At 40.7% G+C, this 17,710-nt stretch overlaps 1 protein-coding gene across 1 annotated transcript in view; it reads right to left on the bottom strand.

The window, feature by feature from the left end:
- Positions 1-17,710, bottom strand: part of WDFY4 (WDFY family member 4) — a 124,272-nt gene that overhangs the window by 7,033 nt on the left and 99,529 nt on the right. The window contains exons 53-58 of the mRNA XM_056494802.1: positions 12,676-12,829; positions 10,992-11,083; positions 6,281-6,493; positions 5,608-5,755; positions 5,008-5,165; positions 3,311-3,469 (exon numbers count right to left, since the gene is read on the bottom strand). Of these exons, the coding sequence (XP_056350777.1) occupies positions 3,311-3,469; positions 5,008-5,165; positions 5,608-5,755; positions 6,281-6,493; positions 10,992-11,083; positions 12,676-12,829 (924 nt within the window). The remainder of the gene's footprint in view (positions 1-3,310; positions 3,470-5,007; positions 5,166-5,607; positions 5,756-6,280; positions 6,494-10,991; positions 11,084-12,675; positions 12,830-17,710) is intronic.

The following is a 17,710-nucleotide window of genomic DNA, read 5'->3' as shown; positions in this document are numbered from 1 at the left end:
AAACCACAGCAGAGGGTGGGTGATTTACTAGGGAACCACAGTCCTTCCTCATTTGCTTAGTAAGAACAAGCAACCTAGTCATTCTTTGGAGAAGTGAAAAGGGAATGAGGGGGAAATACTCAAGGATATTACAGAGAGGCATCCTTGTCCTCAACTCACAGTTGAAGAAAACTGAGGGCCCAAGAGATTATATGATTTGCCCAAATTACACAGTAATTCATGGCCCTTGGCCTACTCTTCAGACTCTAAGACAGTGCTTTATGCTCAGAAAGAAAAAAAAAAAATCATTTTTCACTTTAGTCCATGCAGTTTTAACAAAAATTTATGGTTGGAAATTTCTCGATATTTAAAAAACTTTTTAAAATACAGTTTATCAAGATATATTTCAGTAACCTTCTTAGTCTTATCTTTCTGTGTATCTGAGCAAGTGCTAATACATTTCTAATAATGGTTAAGAAGAGAAACAGCATTTATGGAAAATTCTTGCTTTAAAGCCATGTAGGAGTTTCTTTCTCTTTCATCATTACACAACATTCTTTTTTTTTGTTGTTTTGTAGGTTCAGAGACATCAGGAATGCCCAGTTAAACTTAGCCTTATTTAAACAGTTTCTTTAAAACAGAAACATGCTTTAGGCAATTTAATAGCACAGATAGAAGGCATGGATTGAAGTATGCTGCTAACAATTGTTTTATGCAGCATTCTCAAGTGTACACTTCTGCTACATAACCACAGTAAATGACAGTGATACCTGCAGGGCAACAGAGAAAAAGTTCTTCCTAAAAAAACTCTCAGGGCTCATTTTTTAGTTGTCTTATTTTGAAAAATTAGACCCACTAGTTCAATTTTTTGGTTTTCCAAGGAAATGCATATTGCTTGCTGGCTTTATTATTAATTCTGACATTATTATTTCTAGGTTCTGTCTCAGTTCAGCTTGGAGCAGGGGAGCCACATTTCCAGATGGCTTCTGTGGATACACCTCTTCCCCTTTTCCAGCATGTGACTGTGATATTGAACTTTTGCTGGCTGACATGCCCTGCCACCTGCCAAGGTCACCAGGATAACAGCAATCAAACATGAATCCACTGCTGAAGAAGCTGAGCTGCAGCAGGCTCTGTGCTACTGAAGGGGACCCACAACTGGGAGGGATGACTTTCAGCTTGGGACTTACTCCCTTCACAAGAACTGTCAGCTATAAACACTGGCACAAAATTAGGTCTCTAACTGTGGTTTTCAAAGTCAGGAACACCCTCACCTAAGCATGGAAAAGAAGGCTCAGGGATAGCTTTGGACTGGCTGTAGAACATTGTTTCTACAAAGGATTGGGCAAAATCAAGTGCCCATGCTTGACAACTGTGCAAGACTGCTGCAAAAAAATCTGGGACAAGGCAGGGTTAAGGGCTCAAAATTTCCTCTCCTTTCTCCAAAACAACAAAGAAAACATATCCAGTGTGAAAACATCCAACTGCCAAATCAAGCCAAGCTAAGCTCCTGCACAAGTTTCACTAAAACATTTTTTCTCTTTTATTTTAACCCATGAAGTGCAGAAGAGAGGGATAGACCTGCACACAATTACAATATCAGCTTCAACCCAGCAGTCTCAATGTACATTCATGGAAAAACATCTCATGCTTTTGGCTCCCTACATCTTTTCATTATCACTCTTCAAAGACTGACAGATTTTTTCCTTAATGAGAAATATCCTGCAGCATATTTGCATAAAGATCTCGAGGCTTATTTCCACGGTGTTTTAAATATCAAATTACAAAAAAGAAGCTCAGCTTCACTGCAGGAATGTTTAGTCCATGAAAACTTAAACCAAGTTTGACCATTTAACTGGCTGACAAGGGCACAGAAACTTTACAGATATGCTCCACACCTTCTTGAGAGGTCTGTGAGGCAGAGAGCACACCTTGCTCAAGTGTTTCATTTAGCCCAGAAATTCTGGTAACTGGATTGCACAGATCCCTCTGCCAGTAAATTGCATGGATCAATACAATAAATCTTTAGTGTTCCACAAAACTGTGGAAACTAGAGAGGCAAAAGCTACTTTTTCTGCAGAAATACAGTTTCTGTACTTTGCTACATTCCAAACCAGAACATGTAGGTCCCATGAGGCAGCTGGTAAGTGAATAGCATCCACTTTATAGCACATAAGCTGTTCTTAAGCAAAGCTCACTCTCAGGAATTTTTTTTGTTCAGCAGAAAAAGCAGCCATCATGAAACAGTGAGTTACATGAAAGCAGAAAGTAAGTCACTGGAAGACATTTAGGACCATAGTTCAAGTTTACATCCAGTCCAGACAGTCATAAAAATAATTATAAAAAAAAGCCTCTGCTAGCAAAGTAAAGGAAAAATACAGAATTTGTTATTGCATGATCTCATACCACTTTGTGGATTTTGGGTAATACCAAATTAATCACAGTGGAACGCATCAGCAAACCTGATTTTAGATTGTTAAAAGGCATTATAATGCAGATAAAAGACAGCCTCTTTGGTTGCCTGAAACTCAGACTGACCCCTGACTGGTAGCATTTAGATGCTGATGAAAATTATTGCTTATGCTTTTCTCTACTGCTAGTTCTTCCATTTCCATGTTCATGTCCTCCTTTGGAATAATAACTGGCTGGATTAAAAGGTCATCAGATCTTGTCTCATATTTCTGTCTTCTACAGCATTAAACATCATAAACCTTAAAAGAGAGGCTGCTCTAAAACAGTTTCCCCTGCTAATTTCAACACAAATTCCAGCAAGGGCTTTGCATAATGAGGACAAAAACTATAGCATTCTTATTGGATGTATCCCTCCCTCACAGAGTGACAGATAAACCTTTTATGTTCTGAATTCAGGCTGAGAAAAAAGAATCAAGAACTTTGCCTGGCTGAGCCTTCATCTCCACCAGCTAAGTTTCCAGGATGTTTTAAATATCCTGTATTGTATCCTAAATTGCTGTAGCAGCCCAGAACAAATTATAAGCATCTCTATGTAATACTTGTTTTTGAAAATAACCCAAGGGGCTGCACTTCAGGAGAGGAGAATATACCTTATCTTCATTATTTCTTTTATCATTATGAACTTTGAAACTGCTGCTAAAGGGAAAAAATCCACCAAGTGGCACTCATAGCTATCAGCTGTTGGTACAGGGCATATTATCAGCTCCTGCCCTGATACAGACTGTCACACATACTGCTTATTACTGCTTTTTTCCTGCCTTCTTGTTCAACAAAGGTGCTTCTGATAATCATCTGAGAGATAAAAACCTTATCTTCTGAGTTTCATGAAGTTTCATAGCTGAAGAGCCACAGTACTTACCTGTCTCAGGTTCAGACATTTCACTTTGTCCTTGACCAGGGAGAACTCCCAGACACACACAACTGAGCTTGTTCCAGATGTGATTATGGTGGTTGCTGAAGGACACACTGCACAGAGGCACTTTCCCCAGTCTGCCATGCACTCAAATGTAGTCACATTCTGTACAAGAAAGCATCTCTAAGTTAAGTGCTCATCTGATGATACCAAAAGACAGATTCAATTTTCAAAACTGACCCTCCATATTTTAAACCTAAGGAAGAAAAGCTCATCATAACCAGGCTCTATGTGAGCACAGCTGTGAACATATGGACATGCACAGGCTATGGCTGCATGCAGCTGTGCCATCTTCCAGGGGCCAAACAGCAATGCTGAACAAAGTTCAATATCTATTGTCTTAGGAGATCTTGGTCCTCATTCCTCTTGTGCCCCTCTTCCTACACAACTTCAGGGAAGCTCATTCTGCCATCATATTGTAACAGAAGGCAAACATCCCATGTAGATTAAAAAGAAGTCTCAGGTTGTGATGGCCACTGCTAACAGAGTTACTGCCAGGCCCTGCAACCCTGCCTTATTTGGATTGGATGCCTTCGGAAAAGCCAAAAGACAAAGCACTAAATTCCATTCTGTGCTCTGTTAGCAGCACCCAAATCAGTCTAAAGCAGTGTCAGGTCTATTACACTGCTACAATTACAGCACAAGCATCCTCCTGCACATTCTGCTTTAGCTCTCCCCACACAACTGGGACAACACCCTGGTGCCAATGATTCTGGTGGAACTGGGTGGCAGAGCTATAAAACCCTACCACAGACAGAACAAACCTTTACCTACTTACAACAAGGATTAAGTTTCTGATACTCTCAGGTCACTGGCTGTTGTTCCAGAGTAAATTCAAGTTGGCCTCCCAACTCACAATGACTGTGTGATCACACACACTCATGCTCAGCATCACCCTGAGTTTTGAACTGACAAACTGAATAACTGATGCCTGCAGCAACACTGTGAACTGCTAAGCACTGATTTTATTAGACAGGGAGCAGAAATTAAAATGTATCTCATGGCTTTTTCATTTCCATTGACTTTGGCTATGTCTGTATAAACATAATGAGTGCCCCTTGCACAAATATCCAAGTCAGTATCTTGCTAAATTACATGTTATGTTATTCTGGTACCTAAGCTAACTCAGAATTCTTTGCATAACATTGTCCCAAACACATCCAAAAATCAGTGTGTTTATGACAAAGGAAAAAACTAGATCTGTCAAGTGCCCTAACAAGCAGTGTGATGATATAGGCCATTTATTTTTTACAGCAAAGGAGTGAGAGTATTAACTTCATTATTTTGAATGAATGCACTGGGCTATGCTGGAACCAGAGGGGAATTGACAGATGGTTCTGTCTTAATTCCAGCAGAAATTTCTGCACAATGAAATTTCTAATCAGTAACCAGGAGACCTTGTGATGTCCTTATGACCTATGGACAACACAATCACTGAGTGGAAAACTGGAGATAATTTAGAGGCAAACACCATATTTTTGAGCATTTTACACTCGAATATTCCTTAAGAAGCATGACTGTGAGAAATCCTGTACAGCATCCTCTGAAATCAGCTCTCCAACAGCCTCTCAAATGGGTGCCCAAACCAGTCAAAGACCACAACATATAATTAATTTATTGAATTCTCAGTTTTACTTATTTACCTTCTCAGATCCATAGTTGCCAAAGCAGCAGGTGAAGTCCTCAAATCCCCAGCAGAATGTTTTGTTCCAAAGAGGAGGAATCAAAATTTTATTTTTTTCAACAGCCAGAATGCCTTTCTCTGTATGAACAATGTGCCCAATTGCTCCCTTGGGGTAGTCTGGCAAGACAGAGAAAATACTTAATTCTGTTGGGTTTAGAGCCCTTATGTTAACTTTTCTCCTTGCACAGCTTGTGTGGTGAGGCTGGTGAGTCTCACATCTGGGCTCAGTGCTGTGGCCAGGCCCACAGACAGAAATCCCCTCTGAAACTGAGATTCCACACACAGCAGTGGAAATGCTCCTCTCCAGTGGACTACATAAATCCATGCAGAGAGGGTGACACCTTATAAAGAAAAATCTGTTCCAAACTCTGCAATAGAAGCTTGAAGAAGTTTTCAGTGCCCACTCCTAATACAAAGATACAAAACCAGAAAGGATCTTGATTGAACCAGCTTGTACAAAGCTGTGTGACTACTTTTGTGATCTAGAAAATCCAGATTCATCCTATCCAAGAACTGTGTACTTGTTAGCTCAGAAAATGGAACACAGCCCCTGCAGCACCTTTTATGGTAACTGGTGAGAGCTTCAGATTTTGCAGACTGCTCACAAAAGGAGGAAGAATTCCACTGGAGTGAAGGAACAGCCCAGTCTCTCTTCCTGCTGAACTTTTCCCTTGAGCGTTCCTAGATGGATGTGGTTTCGTGAAGAGCTAGAAGAAAGGAATGTAATTGAAAAATAAATCTCTATTTGCAAGACCATGCAGGAGAAACACCTGTTTAAATCATTAATCACAGACTCCAGGACTGCCATACATGACCCTCTTAATTAAAATAAAAACTTCTGCATACTAGGTTTTCATCAGACTACATCCCTCCCTCAGAGAGGGACAGAAAGCTAATCCCAGCAATTCTGGACAAGAAAGAAAAGCACAGGTGAGACTTTGAGCTGAGTTCTAGTTGATTAGACCCATTCCCAGACTAGTGATCACTTGTGTGACTGCACTGAAGGAGCAGAACACAGATGTGATGCTCTGGGTATGGCACACAACAGGAGCAGCATGGTTAGGAAGTGGGGCTGCATACTGATGTAGTACACAATCTGGAAAAGGCTACAGCTCATCTTTCAGCAGATTTAAATCAGATGTTTCTGATTTAAGTCACTATTACTGGTTTCCAGTCAAAGTACTGTAAGATCAAAACAGATTATGTTCTCTGCTCTCATGATAAAGTGGCACCTGCTTTGGTATCTGTCCAAAGTTGCTGATAAATCCCAGGATAGTGCTCTTAATCAGAGGATCTTTGATGTTGTTGAGGTCCATCTTGTCTCCATAGAAGTAGGGGTGGTAGGTGTTAACTGCCTCCACTGCAGCTGAGCCATGCTGCTTGTGGCCAAAAATAAGGTCTATCCAGCGATGGAGATGTGCACTGACATAGTCACTTTCCAGTGCCTGAAACCAAAACAAAATGACTTAATTCACCAGACTGTATCCATTACAAATGCATTACTGCTTCCCAATCCATGCTGGAGATAAATTCTCTGCAAGATAATCATACACTTTCAGTTCCTCCAGTACTGCCATTCTCAGCACATCCTTATGAAACATTGAAAGAGACTAAATTGGAGCCCCACAGGAAAGAAGGACAGAGTGCCACATGTTTGACTTAAGAGACACCAGAGCAATATCCTCAGAGACAACACAGGTGGGTTCCACAAAGTAAAATGAAAGCATTCCACAGATCTTGGCACCCCCAGTGACTGGCACATGGGTTAATAGGACCAGAATGACCAATTACTACTGGAGAAGACTGGAAGAGATGCTACAAGGTAATACACCCACCTAAATGTGGGCTCTGTAGAAAGCTCAATGCAATCACAGAGGAAAACTTGTGCTTGGAAGACCCAGACAGCAAGCTCATAAGCAGGGGACACAGTTTCAGGCTGAACCTGTGACCACCACCAGGTTATCCAGTTTTCCCTGTGAGGTTTCACTAAATACTCCTGCTCCTGCCATCACCTGCCTCACCAAATTTCTGTGTGTTCCCAAACAGCCTTGCCATATGATTCAAGCAGCAGTGTCAAGCATTATTAAAAGCACTTTCCTATGTCCAAATCATTTGACTGAGTAATCCCTGATGTTCAGTGAAAGGTCTTCCAAGCAGACCAGCCCACCCAAAGCACAGCAGAAATAAACAAACTAATGGGATCCAGAACAATGGCTCATTTCACAGAGCAGACAGTTGCCCAGTGCAGCTGGTGTAAATGACCCTGCCCACAGCTATAATGATCACAGGGCAGCTCACAGAGCAAGCACAGTGTACAATCTGTCCCTGAACAGACTCAGAACTCATTCTTATTAATAAAAGCACTCAGTCCATGAATTACAAACTGTAAATTTTGACTGGCATTCCTGCCAAAGCAAAACAAAGCAACTAACAGAGCTGTAACTGTGCAGCCTCTCAATATTTCACTGAGCACTATGGCAAGCCCAGCCAGGGAGGGAGAACTTGTGCTTTAGAGAGGAAGTAAATACATTTATTTAGTGGACTAGATTCCTAACTTACTAAGCATGAAACAGGAAGCTGTTCAGAGTTTTATGTCAAGAACAATTCTTTGTTCTCATATTGTTGAAAGCAATAGTCAAACCTCAGAACAGTGTCAACCTCAATCTGTTTTATGCACCAAACTCATTGTGAAGCCTCCTAAAAATGACCACAATACCAATAATTAGTAGCTCCAGCCTTGTGGATGATTTCAGAGGAGACAGAAACCTTCATGTTCCAGAATCCAAGATCTCTGACTCTTCACTTCTGGGTTAGACAAAGTCTCCCAGGTAGGTAAATTAAGATGTCTTGCACCCCCCTCTGTAGTACCTAGTATCAGCTATGGTTGATGAGACAATACTGCACTGACTGTAAGGAAATCTGATCAGGTCTGGCAAATTATTAAGAAGACAAGTATATAAACATGATCTTTCATTTGCTAAGCTATTCCTATTTGAGATTTAAACTAATTTATCAGCTGTGCCAATGTTATTAAATACTGCAGCCCAGTGGAAGCAGTTGTGTAGACAAATGGTAGAGAGCACCCTGTATCCACATTAATTACACTCTGGGGGCTTTATTTTCAACTAAATCCACACTGCTCATGCAGGCTGAATACTACCAGCACCTGGAGTACACAACTTTTCAGAAAAAAAAAGTGCAGCTTCAGGAGTGCAGTTTTTCTTTCATTCCATCAAAAAAAAAAAATCTAGTTCACACAATCTGAGATCATTCTACAGTGGCAGGAAACCCAGGGATGACTGTAGTTTCATTTCCAAACTGCACCATTACTCTAAAGCACAAGGTAAAAGCAGATTTCTGCATTGTATCCAAGTGCCTTTGGAGTGTTCAGCATTTCACAAGCAGCAAGGAGCTCAGTAGTTTACACTCCAGACAAACCACAACAGGATAGAGAGGATGTCTGCCCCGTCTTTCTTTGAAAGGCAGCAGTGTAAAATTGCAGCACCTTTCAGTCATCCATGGCTTGCTGTCTGCAGCACAGCTGTAGGGAAGGACAATGCTGCCTTTCCCTTATTTGTGGAGCTGGAAAACAGGGATTGAGCACCTTGCAAAAGCCACAAGGCAGAGCAGTGAAAGAAACCAGACAGCCCCAAAACCTCCATGCCCTCCATGGAGCCATGAGGAATATTTGACCTCAATGGCCAAAACCAATCTGCAGTAGGTAGGAGCCAGGGCATTCACTGGACTCAACTCTTCATTTTAGCAAGGATTGTACTTCCAGCAGCAAGTCTACAGTGCACACAAAACTTAGATGAGGATCTCCTTCCTCCTAAAATCTATATCATGTGGTTATGGGCACTGACAAAAGCTCAGATCTCTCTTCCCTTCCATCACCTTTCAGTGTGAACAGAGCTCTGAGCCTCTAAGTCACTCTCTACACAGCTTCAGAGATGTCTGTCTCAGTAATACCTATTATTGTGTATGCACAGGAAATAAAGCATTCTGAACATGGCTTTTAATCTCCATTTCAGTTCTTTGGTAAAAAAAAACCAAAACAACTCTGATAGATTACTGCATTTTCAAAATTATTGAAGACCAAATTTTTTAGTAGGTTATCCATAACAACAGATATCCATTTCAAATTAGGTAAAGTAGCAAGATAGAAATTTAACTTCCTTTAAATATTTTTTAGCATTATTGTTCTGACACAGATTTAAAGTGAAATGTTCAGGCCATTTATTCAAACTATAAACTAAAGAGAGCCTCTTAATCTTTTAAATGAAAAGATGAACTATCCCACTGTATAATCAACAGTCATAAAATAACCAAAAACAAACAAGGCAGGATTATTGCACAAAAAAATGTAGGCAAGCACGGGCTCAGATCATATCCATGTTCACTCACAGGAGTAACCTGAGCATGTGTGAATGAAACCAGAGTTGAACTGGCTCTCTCTCATACTCAGTCATTCACAAGCCAAAGAGTTTGCAGCATCAGGAACCTTCCAGTACCTAAGGGGAGGCCGACAAGAAAGCCAGAGAGGAACTTTTTACAAGGGGTTGTAGTGACAGGATAAAGGGGAATGGCTTTAAACAGAGAGGGTAGATTTACAATAGGTATTAGGAAGGGATTGCCCACTGTGAAGGTGCTTAGAATTTAGAACAAGTTGCTCAGAGAAAATTGTGGATGCCCATTCCTGAAAATATTCAAGGTCAGTTTGGTTGGGGCTTTGAGCAACCTGGTCTAGTGAAAGGTGTCCTTGCCCATGGCAGAGGGGTTGGAACCAGGAACTTTAAGGTCCCTTCCAGCCCAAACCATTTTATGATTCTGTGAAGGTAATGGTAACTTAGTGGGAACATTGTGGTTGCTGTTAATGGTTCAGAGAACAGTGAAGAAAAGGATTGAGAAGAGTATGACCCTGGTTTTGTTCAAAAGAGGAAGAGGTTAGGGTAGTAAGGAGGCCAGAGGATTTGAGCCAGCATTTGGAGAGGTCAGCTGAGGAGAGGCTTATTTGGAGATACCAAAATAGAAAAGATGGTTGTATCCACAGGCTTGGATACAATCACCTATAAAGTGATTATTGAGAGAGAAAGTTGAAATCCCAAGGGCAGGACCTGCAGAGCAGAGGTGACAAGAACCCACTGAGGCAAAAACTGAAGCAAACATGACAAACCAGGATAATGTACTGCCTTGAAAAAATCATGGGCTGTTAGTTTAGCCCCCCCAATGGTAACACATATATTCATCCCAGCTGTGCACAGCAGCAGCCAGTGTGCACTCACACATGCAGCTCACAAAGAAACCTGGTGGGGTCATGCAGGAGCACTAGAGAGATACTGTTCTGCAAAGCCTCAGCTCAATGCACCAATCTCCACACAGAATTGCTCTGGCCTTCACTTTTATGCAGCAGATGACATCACATCGAAGACTTTCTAACTATTAATAGCTAGCACTAATTGCAGTAAGTCTCAGGACCTTAGAGCTATTTGCTTTCAAATTGCCAAGGCTGACTCCATTAAGGGCAGAGAATTACATTAGGTTTCCCCCATCCCAACCCCCAAAATTAAAAAAAGAACTTTAGTTCTGGCATGACTCAGAGATGGAAATAAATAATTTAAATAAACTCAAAGATAGTTAGCAACAACATGGAATTGCATGCATATAAATTCCTGTGCATTATATTATGTTCTCTTAGACTTGTGGGCTGAGATATGCCCATGCCACAAACCTACACATAATCCACATCTGGTCTGGAAAGTTTGCCTTGATTCAAGGAGAATTGCTAGGCAGAGAAACAGACATATGCAAAGTCCATAACCAAGGCAAACTTCACAGGCAGGATGCATTTGGATCCAACATTTTCATTTGTGACTCTGGCCTTCAGAGCTTCATTTTCAGTGGGACCCAGGTAGCATTTTGTTACAAATATTCATATTCACTGACCTGTCTGTGCAGGAGAATGAATTTATGGGGGTCCCCATCTGCCCAAGGAGGAAGCTGCACATCTCCCAACACTGTTCCATCCTGCATGCAGCCTGCAGGAATTGCAAAGAGAGAATCCAAAACAAGAATCAGAAACTGAAAAATAGGAACAACTTTACTAAAACACTGAAGTCAAAGGAAATTGAGGTGATTTTCCCACATGCAGTTTCAGGTTCATTAAATTTAGAGCCATAGGAGACTGAAGAACCAGTGTTGCAGAATTTCTGATCCAGTAACAAAGCAGTGAGAAGATGTCCTAGAAATTGTCACTAATGCAGTAAAAACATGCATGTCCTCAGCACAAACCACTTTAGCACAGAATGCAAATGCAGACAAGACAAATGTGTTTGCACAACTTTCTTTTTATACATAATCCTGGGGGCCCAACTGCCAAATATTCCTACCAAAGCAGCCACTGAGAGGGATTTTGTCCTCAAGTCCTTTGCAACCTGATTCCTTTCACAAGGTGAGCACATGTTCCTAATTCAGAGCACAGTGTTGTGCAACTGGATGAATTCAAGTCTAAATTGAGGACAAGTTTCCCTACAATTTAGCAGTGAACAGATTCAGGTTCTTGGCTTTGCCTGTTTTAAAATCTGCTTGTATATTTGCTCCATACTGGCAAAATTCTAGTGCCATTTGGGTCCCCCCACTTAATTCACTCAGGTCAGTCTCTGTATCTTGATTTTAGCCACGTTTTGTTTCTTGGTCTCCTCTCAGGAGGAAACTACCCTAATTCTTTCTTATCTTTTTACAAACTTCTAATAGATTTTTTCCCTTATTCTTATACATAAATATAAACTTTACTATCTTTTAGCATGCCTCATTTCACTGATACCTTAAATGCAATTATAGCTAGATTTCAATGGGTTAAGTTGCCTTTGCTGACACAAATTCAGGGTGATGCTTTAGGTATTTTTCCTCTGCCTGATTTGTTAACCAACCAGTGTCTATTAAAGAAAGAAGCTTTGCATTGGAAATGGTGTGAAAGTCCTGTCAAGTGAAGTGAACCAGAGCTCCCTGTTTCTGAATAGTGTTTTTTCTGGATTCTCTCTGAGCCTTCATCATGGATGTAGAAAAGTTTAGAGACAGTGTACATTCAGAGGGGATTGTGATGCTGCTTGAGGACAGGGAAAATATATCAAGCTCATGTGAGTTGTGCAGAACCTTTGAAGATGAGAGTCAGAACATTTGGATACTAATCACCTTGTGATTTTTTAAAAAAAAACAAAACAAAACAAAACAAAACAAAACCCAAAAAAACCACCTTTCACCACCACCATTTAACAATTGACACAACTTCAAAAGAATAATACATATTTCAATAGTTACAGAGATGTGATAATACAGGCCAAACTTTCAAAAGCAGTCAACTAAATTGGTTATGTAAAACTCCACTTTTGTGTGACTAAATGTGTAATTCTTTTGCCCAGAAATTAATAGGAACTACTTGCTTCTTTCTGGGCTGGAAACTTGGTTCTTCTGACATAATTCAACCTGTACTCTTGCAGTGTTATTTCAATAAAAATTGATCTCATCCTTAGACTCAGCCAACACAATCCAGAGACCAACTCCAAACATGTGACCTGGATCTTTCCTTTTGGTAGGATGTGGAAGGAGCACTCATGTCCCTCCTAGAACTTACCAAGTTCAAAGTGATTTGCATTGGTCAGGAACTCTGGCAAGTAGAAGAACTCAGGGGTGAGCTCTCTGACATCACTCATGTTGTCCCTCGATGCTGATTCCCACGTGCTCCTGACACTGTGAAACATCCGGTCTGCCACATCAAAGCTCCCACCCTGCCAAATGGAGACACACAAAAAGACTTCAGTGGGAGGATTCTGATAAATTAAAGCCCTCTTAGCCAATTCTGCAATGCCCTTTATCACATGATTGATAAGGGGATGCCTCAAGATCTGTCCCAGCTCTTGTTAGGAGCTATCAGTCCTGATTTGTAGATATAAAGTTTGGAGTTTTAGCACAGCCTGCAATAACAGAGGCAAGCAGGAGCCAACCTGGGCAGCTTGAGAATATCCCCATGCTTCTGAAAGCAATTAATTTCATCCCAGAGTGAGTTGCAAGCAATGGACCACTTCACTTGTGACCCAAACAGTTGTGAACAATCTTATGTGCAATTCTCCTGTGAGAAAAATCCTTGGAGAAGGGGAGGTTACCACTGAAGTGACATTAATTAGATCCAAGGAAACAGGAAAGCCCCAGTGCTCAGGAGTGTGCAGGGACTGGTCATTCTGTATAGGAAGGAAGCAGAGCATAGAGAGAAAAAATGAATTTCTGGGACCTAAGCTGAATTGGTAAGTAATGAAGGAGGCAAAAAAACTACCTCACATCTTGGGAATATTTGAACAAGTTTAGATTAATGAGAGTCAAACATTAGACAAAAGTGGCCCTAGTATCCCAGGACATGATTCTGAACTAAGGCCTCAAGAGGAAATTCTTTTAGAAGTCATTTACTAAATGAAGCATATATGCCTTTTAAATTAAACCATTTTTCCTGCATAATTTCCTAATGGGATTTCAGATACTGTGTGTATTTGTGAAAACCCAGGTTTACCTTTACATATGGAACCCTACATGGAGTATGGGAGAATTTAATGTAACATAAAATGTCTATAATAATGGAAATAACCAAATAAAAATCAGTTTTTGGATATCATCAAATGAGTTTGTCAGAAACACCAAACTATTTCAGAGGAAGACTGACTTCTTAACTGTATTAAAGTGACAGAACAGAATTGTTTCTCAATATCTAGTTCAGGTGCCGGCAGCAGCTCTCCCAGGCTAATATAGATATTTCTCATTGGGGTTAATTAATTTGGATCATGTGTCATGGGACATAACTCTAAGCCCAGTGCCAGGGCTCAGGAGAGATTGTCAGAGATAGAATGAGTACCATTAAATAGTTCTGCAGTACAGTGAACATGTACGAATGATTGCTCACCCTCAACAATTCAATCCTCAGAGCTGCTTCCCTAGGCAAAAAGAATAAACCACTGGGGCTGTATAATGAAGACACTAAAACACAGATGAGGTGCAAGAGTCAATTTGTTAAAGATATGAGATGCTGTCAGGGTCTGCCTATGGCTGACCTCTTGGGAAAACAAAACCTTCAGCCGGTTTGTTCTCTGCCTGTAGACTTTGCATGTGCCAGATGAGGAGGATGTTGTATTTCTGCACAGCAACAATCAGCTGAAGTTTTGACTTGCAATCTGTCATACAGGCAAACAACATTTAAGCACTCTTGCTGTGAGGATGGGATGCCACTGCCATGGGTCAGGTTAAGCCAGCTGCAGTTCCCACAGGGGTTTCTGATGGTGACAACCACAGCCCTTGGGGCTCCCCCTGAGCTCCTGCACACCTAGGTTTCCACTCCTTTAGATCTGCTCTGCTCAGTCTGGCAGCTGCAAGTCAAGAGTGATTTTGGCCAGATCATTTGTTAGGGAGAAAATACCTTCATGGATAAGTTATCAGAAGACAGTAGTCAATAAACCCCAAGTGCTGAAGCCCCATTACTTGTTTGTCTTTTGAGATAAACTCACACCAAAACTTAACATATATTCCAGATGGAAAGATCCTACCCCTCCTTCTCCTAAGGGAAGAATTCCAAAAGGGAATTCTGGTCAGGCTTCTGGTCCAGCCTCATCTCTAAATGACAGCATAGTGCTTTGGCTCCTTGTCCTTCTTCCTTATGCCAGTGACAATTGTGAAAATTTCCCACACCAACACCCATTCAAGGGACAGAGTGAAAAAGTGGCTAATCACATGAGCAAGCCTGGCTGGAGTTAATCTGATGCACAAGGTCATCTTGCTCTTGATCATTATTAGGCAGGGACCCTTGGAGTCAAATTCAAATTGAAATTAAAACAGAGTAGAAGGAGGACTATAAATAAATCAACAGATAACAAGTATCTCATTGAAGCATATTAAAGGGCTTTGTATATTTAATCTGCACACAGTGTGCTGTGTCTGGTGGTGATTGATGCTTTTTCATCTTTTTTTGCAGCTTTTATGAGAGCTGCTGGTAATCTCCTGAGAAACAATATGATTTGTAATAAAAAGATTACCTGTATTAAATAAAAATAATATATACATAGGAAATGCTGTTAGCGCGACAAATCTGGTTAAAGATATTACCACCACGAAAAAATGTGATTTTTTCCCTGGCTGTCTAATTCATTTTAGGGAAAAGTAATATCTTTAAAACTTAAGCCTGTATTATTTATAAAGGAAGCAATAACTGATTTTCCCATTTCCTATATTAATAAATTTATTTGCATATATTTATATCAGAATTAATGAGTTTTCTCTCTCTATGAATGCAAAAACTGCACTGAAAGGGAAAAAGAGAATCAGGAATTGCTTTATGCTTTTAGATTGCAAGACAACGAACTCTTATGACTTTTCTACAGCTATGCACAGTAGTTCTCTGTTTTCTTTCCTTTCAGTAGAGGCCAAAACACTGGAAAAATATGCTTTTTAAAACTGAAGTCCAGCAGAGTATAGGCAAAGCAAGTAGGCAAAATGATCTCTAGAGAGAAATCAGAACTTCCCAAATTTGTAACCCTAAACATAACCTTGGTGGTGCTCTAGACCCAAAGACCTCAGGGTATCTGAGAGCTGCTTATGAGGGTGCAAAGACTTACAACATGCCCAGAGGTGCTGAGAAGTGGTTATCTGCTGGTAATGCTCTAATGACTGCTCCAGAGACAGTAACCCATGAAGACTAAAGATCCTGCTCTCTGTAAGTACTTCTGGGAGGGAAATGTCAGGAAAAGTCAACCTGATAGTTGAAATGCAAGAGTGGGATAAGAATAAAAGGGGATAAAAAAGCTGAGTTGAGCAAAAGCAAATCTCAGTACTGAGGGCAGGAAGTCCTGGAATGCCTTTCCAATAAAGACACTAAACATGGAAACCTTTACTGCTCTTTTGTGGTGCTGAGAACAATTCTTGAAAAGAATCCCAGGAGATAATTCACCAAGGTAAAGTGGAAGGTACCAACCAATAAATTTGATAACAAGCCAATTTTTCCTCCATTCCCGTACAACAGGCACAGCACATACAAACTTTTATTGAGTCAGATTTCAATACACTTAAATAAAAGTGGAAACTGCACAGTCCCATTACTGAAGGCAATGCTTCCTCACTCCTGCCTTCTGTGTCAGGTGCAAATCAGCTGTTTGACTTTAGAGACAAGATGCTATGCCAAAATCAGTTTTTCAGAGTGCACCCAAGTCGTTCCATGTCATTGTCATGTATTCAAACTGTCCATTTGCAGATATAAATGTAGTTTTTTCCACTTTTTAAGATGCTGAGGAGCTTTCACAGCTCCCAAAGGCAGCAGCACCCTTCCAAGAGCTTAAGTGTGGGAGTTCTCTTTTTGCAACCTGACATTGAGTTGATCATACAGTTCTCAGATCTGCTGTTTTCTAACAGCACTTAGGAATTCCTAAGCTACCACAGGACCTGGAGGACATAACAACAATGAGCTCAGCTGAATATGCACCAACATAAAAGCAAAAGAATAAGAACAGTTGGAGTTCAATAGTTTCTTTTAGTGGATCTACACCCAAAAATATGTTTGTGTGTTTCAGATCGCTGTAGCCTTTGAAGATAAATATCCTCACAAAACTGGTTACCTGCTACTCACACAAACACAGCCACAAAGCATTCCCTCAGACTGTGAACTCATTATGCATGAAAAGTGTGCCAGGGAGATCCAGCAGCCTTTGTTGTTTACAACAAGAAATAACTGCTCCACAGTCATTCATGACTGCAGCTAGCATATGGCTCACAGAGTGTGATGGCAACCATTGCCTCAGGTGGTTCACTAACCCATCAGCTACTGCTGGTAACAGCCAATATCACAGGGCTTATTACTTAATTAACACAGCACTTTATTTGTATTACTTCACTGAAAAAAACCCAAACCAAAACAGCAAAGCACTTGGAAAGCTGCAGGAGACATGGCCATCCCTCACTATGAATACAGCAGTCTCCAAGTGTGAAATATTCTGGCCAAGCTATCTCCCTGTATTTCTCCACATGGATAGGTAGATTTCAGCAAGATACTCCTTAAAAAATACACCTTGGAGGATCAGTCCTCCTGGCATATCCTGTTTATAACACAACACATTACAGAAAAGAGGGCAATAACTCTCTGCTACAGCCCAAGTGTATTTGCTTGAGCATTACCAACTGCCTGCTGAAAAGGGGCAATTAGGAAATTTGGTGCCCCTGTATGCTGGGCAGATGGGAAAGGTACAAACAACGTTCAATTTCCATAAATTCAATTCCATGATGGGAGCCAGCTTGGCATATAGTAACAAGCTCAGAAAAATACACAAAATATTCCTTCTGGAGCATTGGATGTAATCTCATCCCACTTCTTCAGGAAGTTGATCTCATGATCCCTATCATTTCACACCTATCAGAACCTGCATGTCCTCACCTGGCCCATGAATGCTCTTTTTGCCACCACAGCAACCTCCAAGTACTTGGCAGTAGCCACATGTCTGTCCTTGGGCTTAGAAGACCTGCCATTTTATAGAATATCATACCATATCTCATCTGCCCCAAAGTCAGAAGCTTATGGTCAGACAGGCAATAAAACATTATCCATTTGTTTACATGCCTCAGCTCTCACAAAGCTAAATAATCCTTCT

This window comes from Oenanthe melanoleuca, chromosome 6, assembly GCF_029582105.1.
Source record: "Oenanthe melanoleuca isolate GR-GAL-2019-014 chromosome 6, OMel1.0, whole genome shotgun sequence".
NCBI classification, from domain to species: Eukaryota; Metazoa; Chordata; class Aves; order Passeriformes; family Muscicapidae; genus Oenanthe; species Oenanthe melanoleuca.
This window is presented reverse-complemented; position numbering and strand designations above follow the sequence as displayed.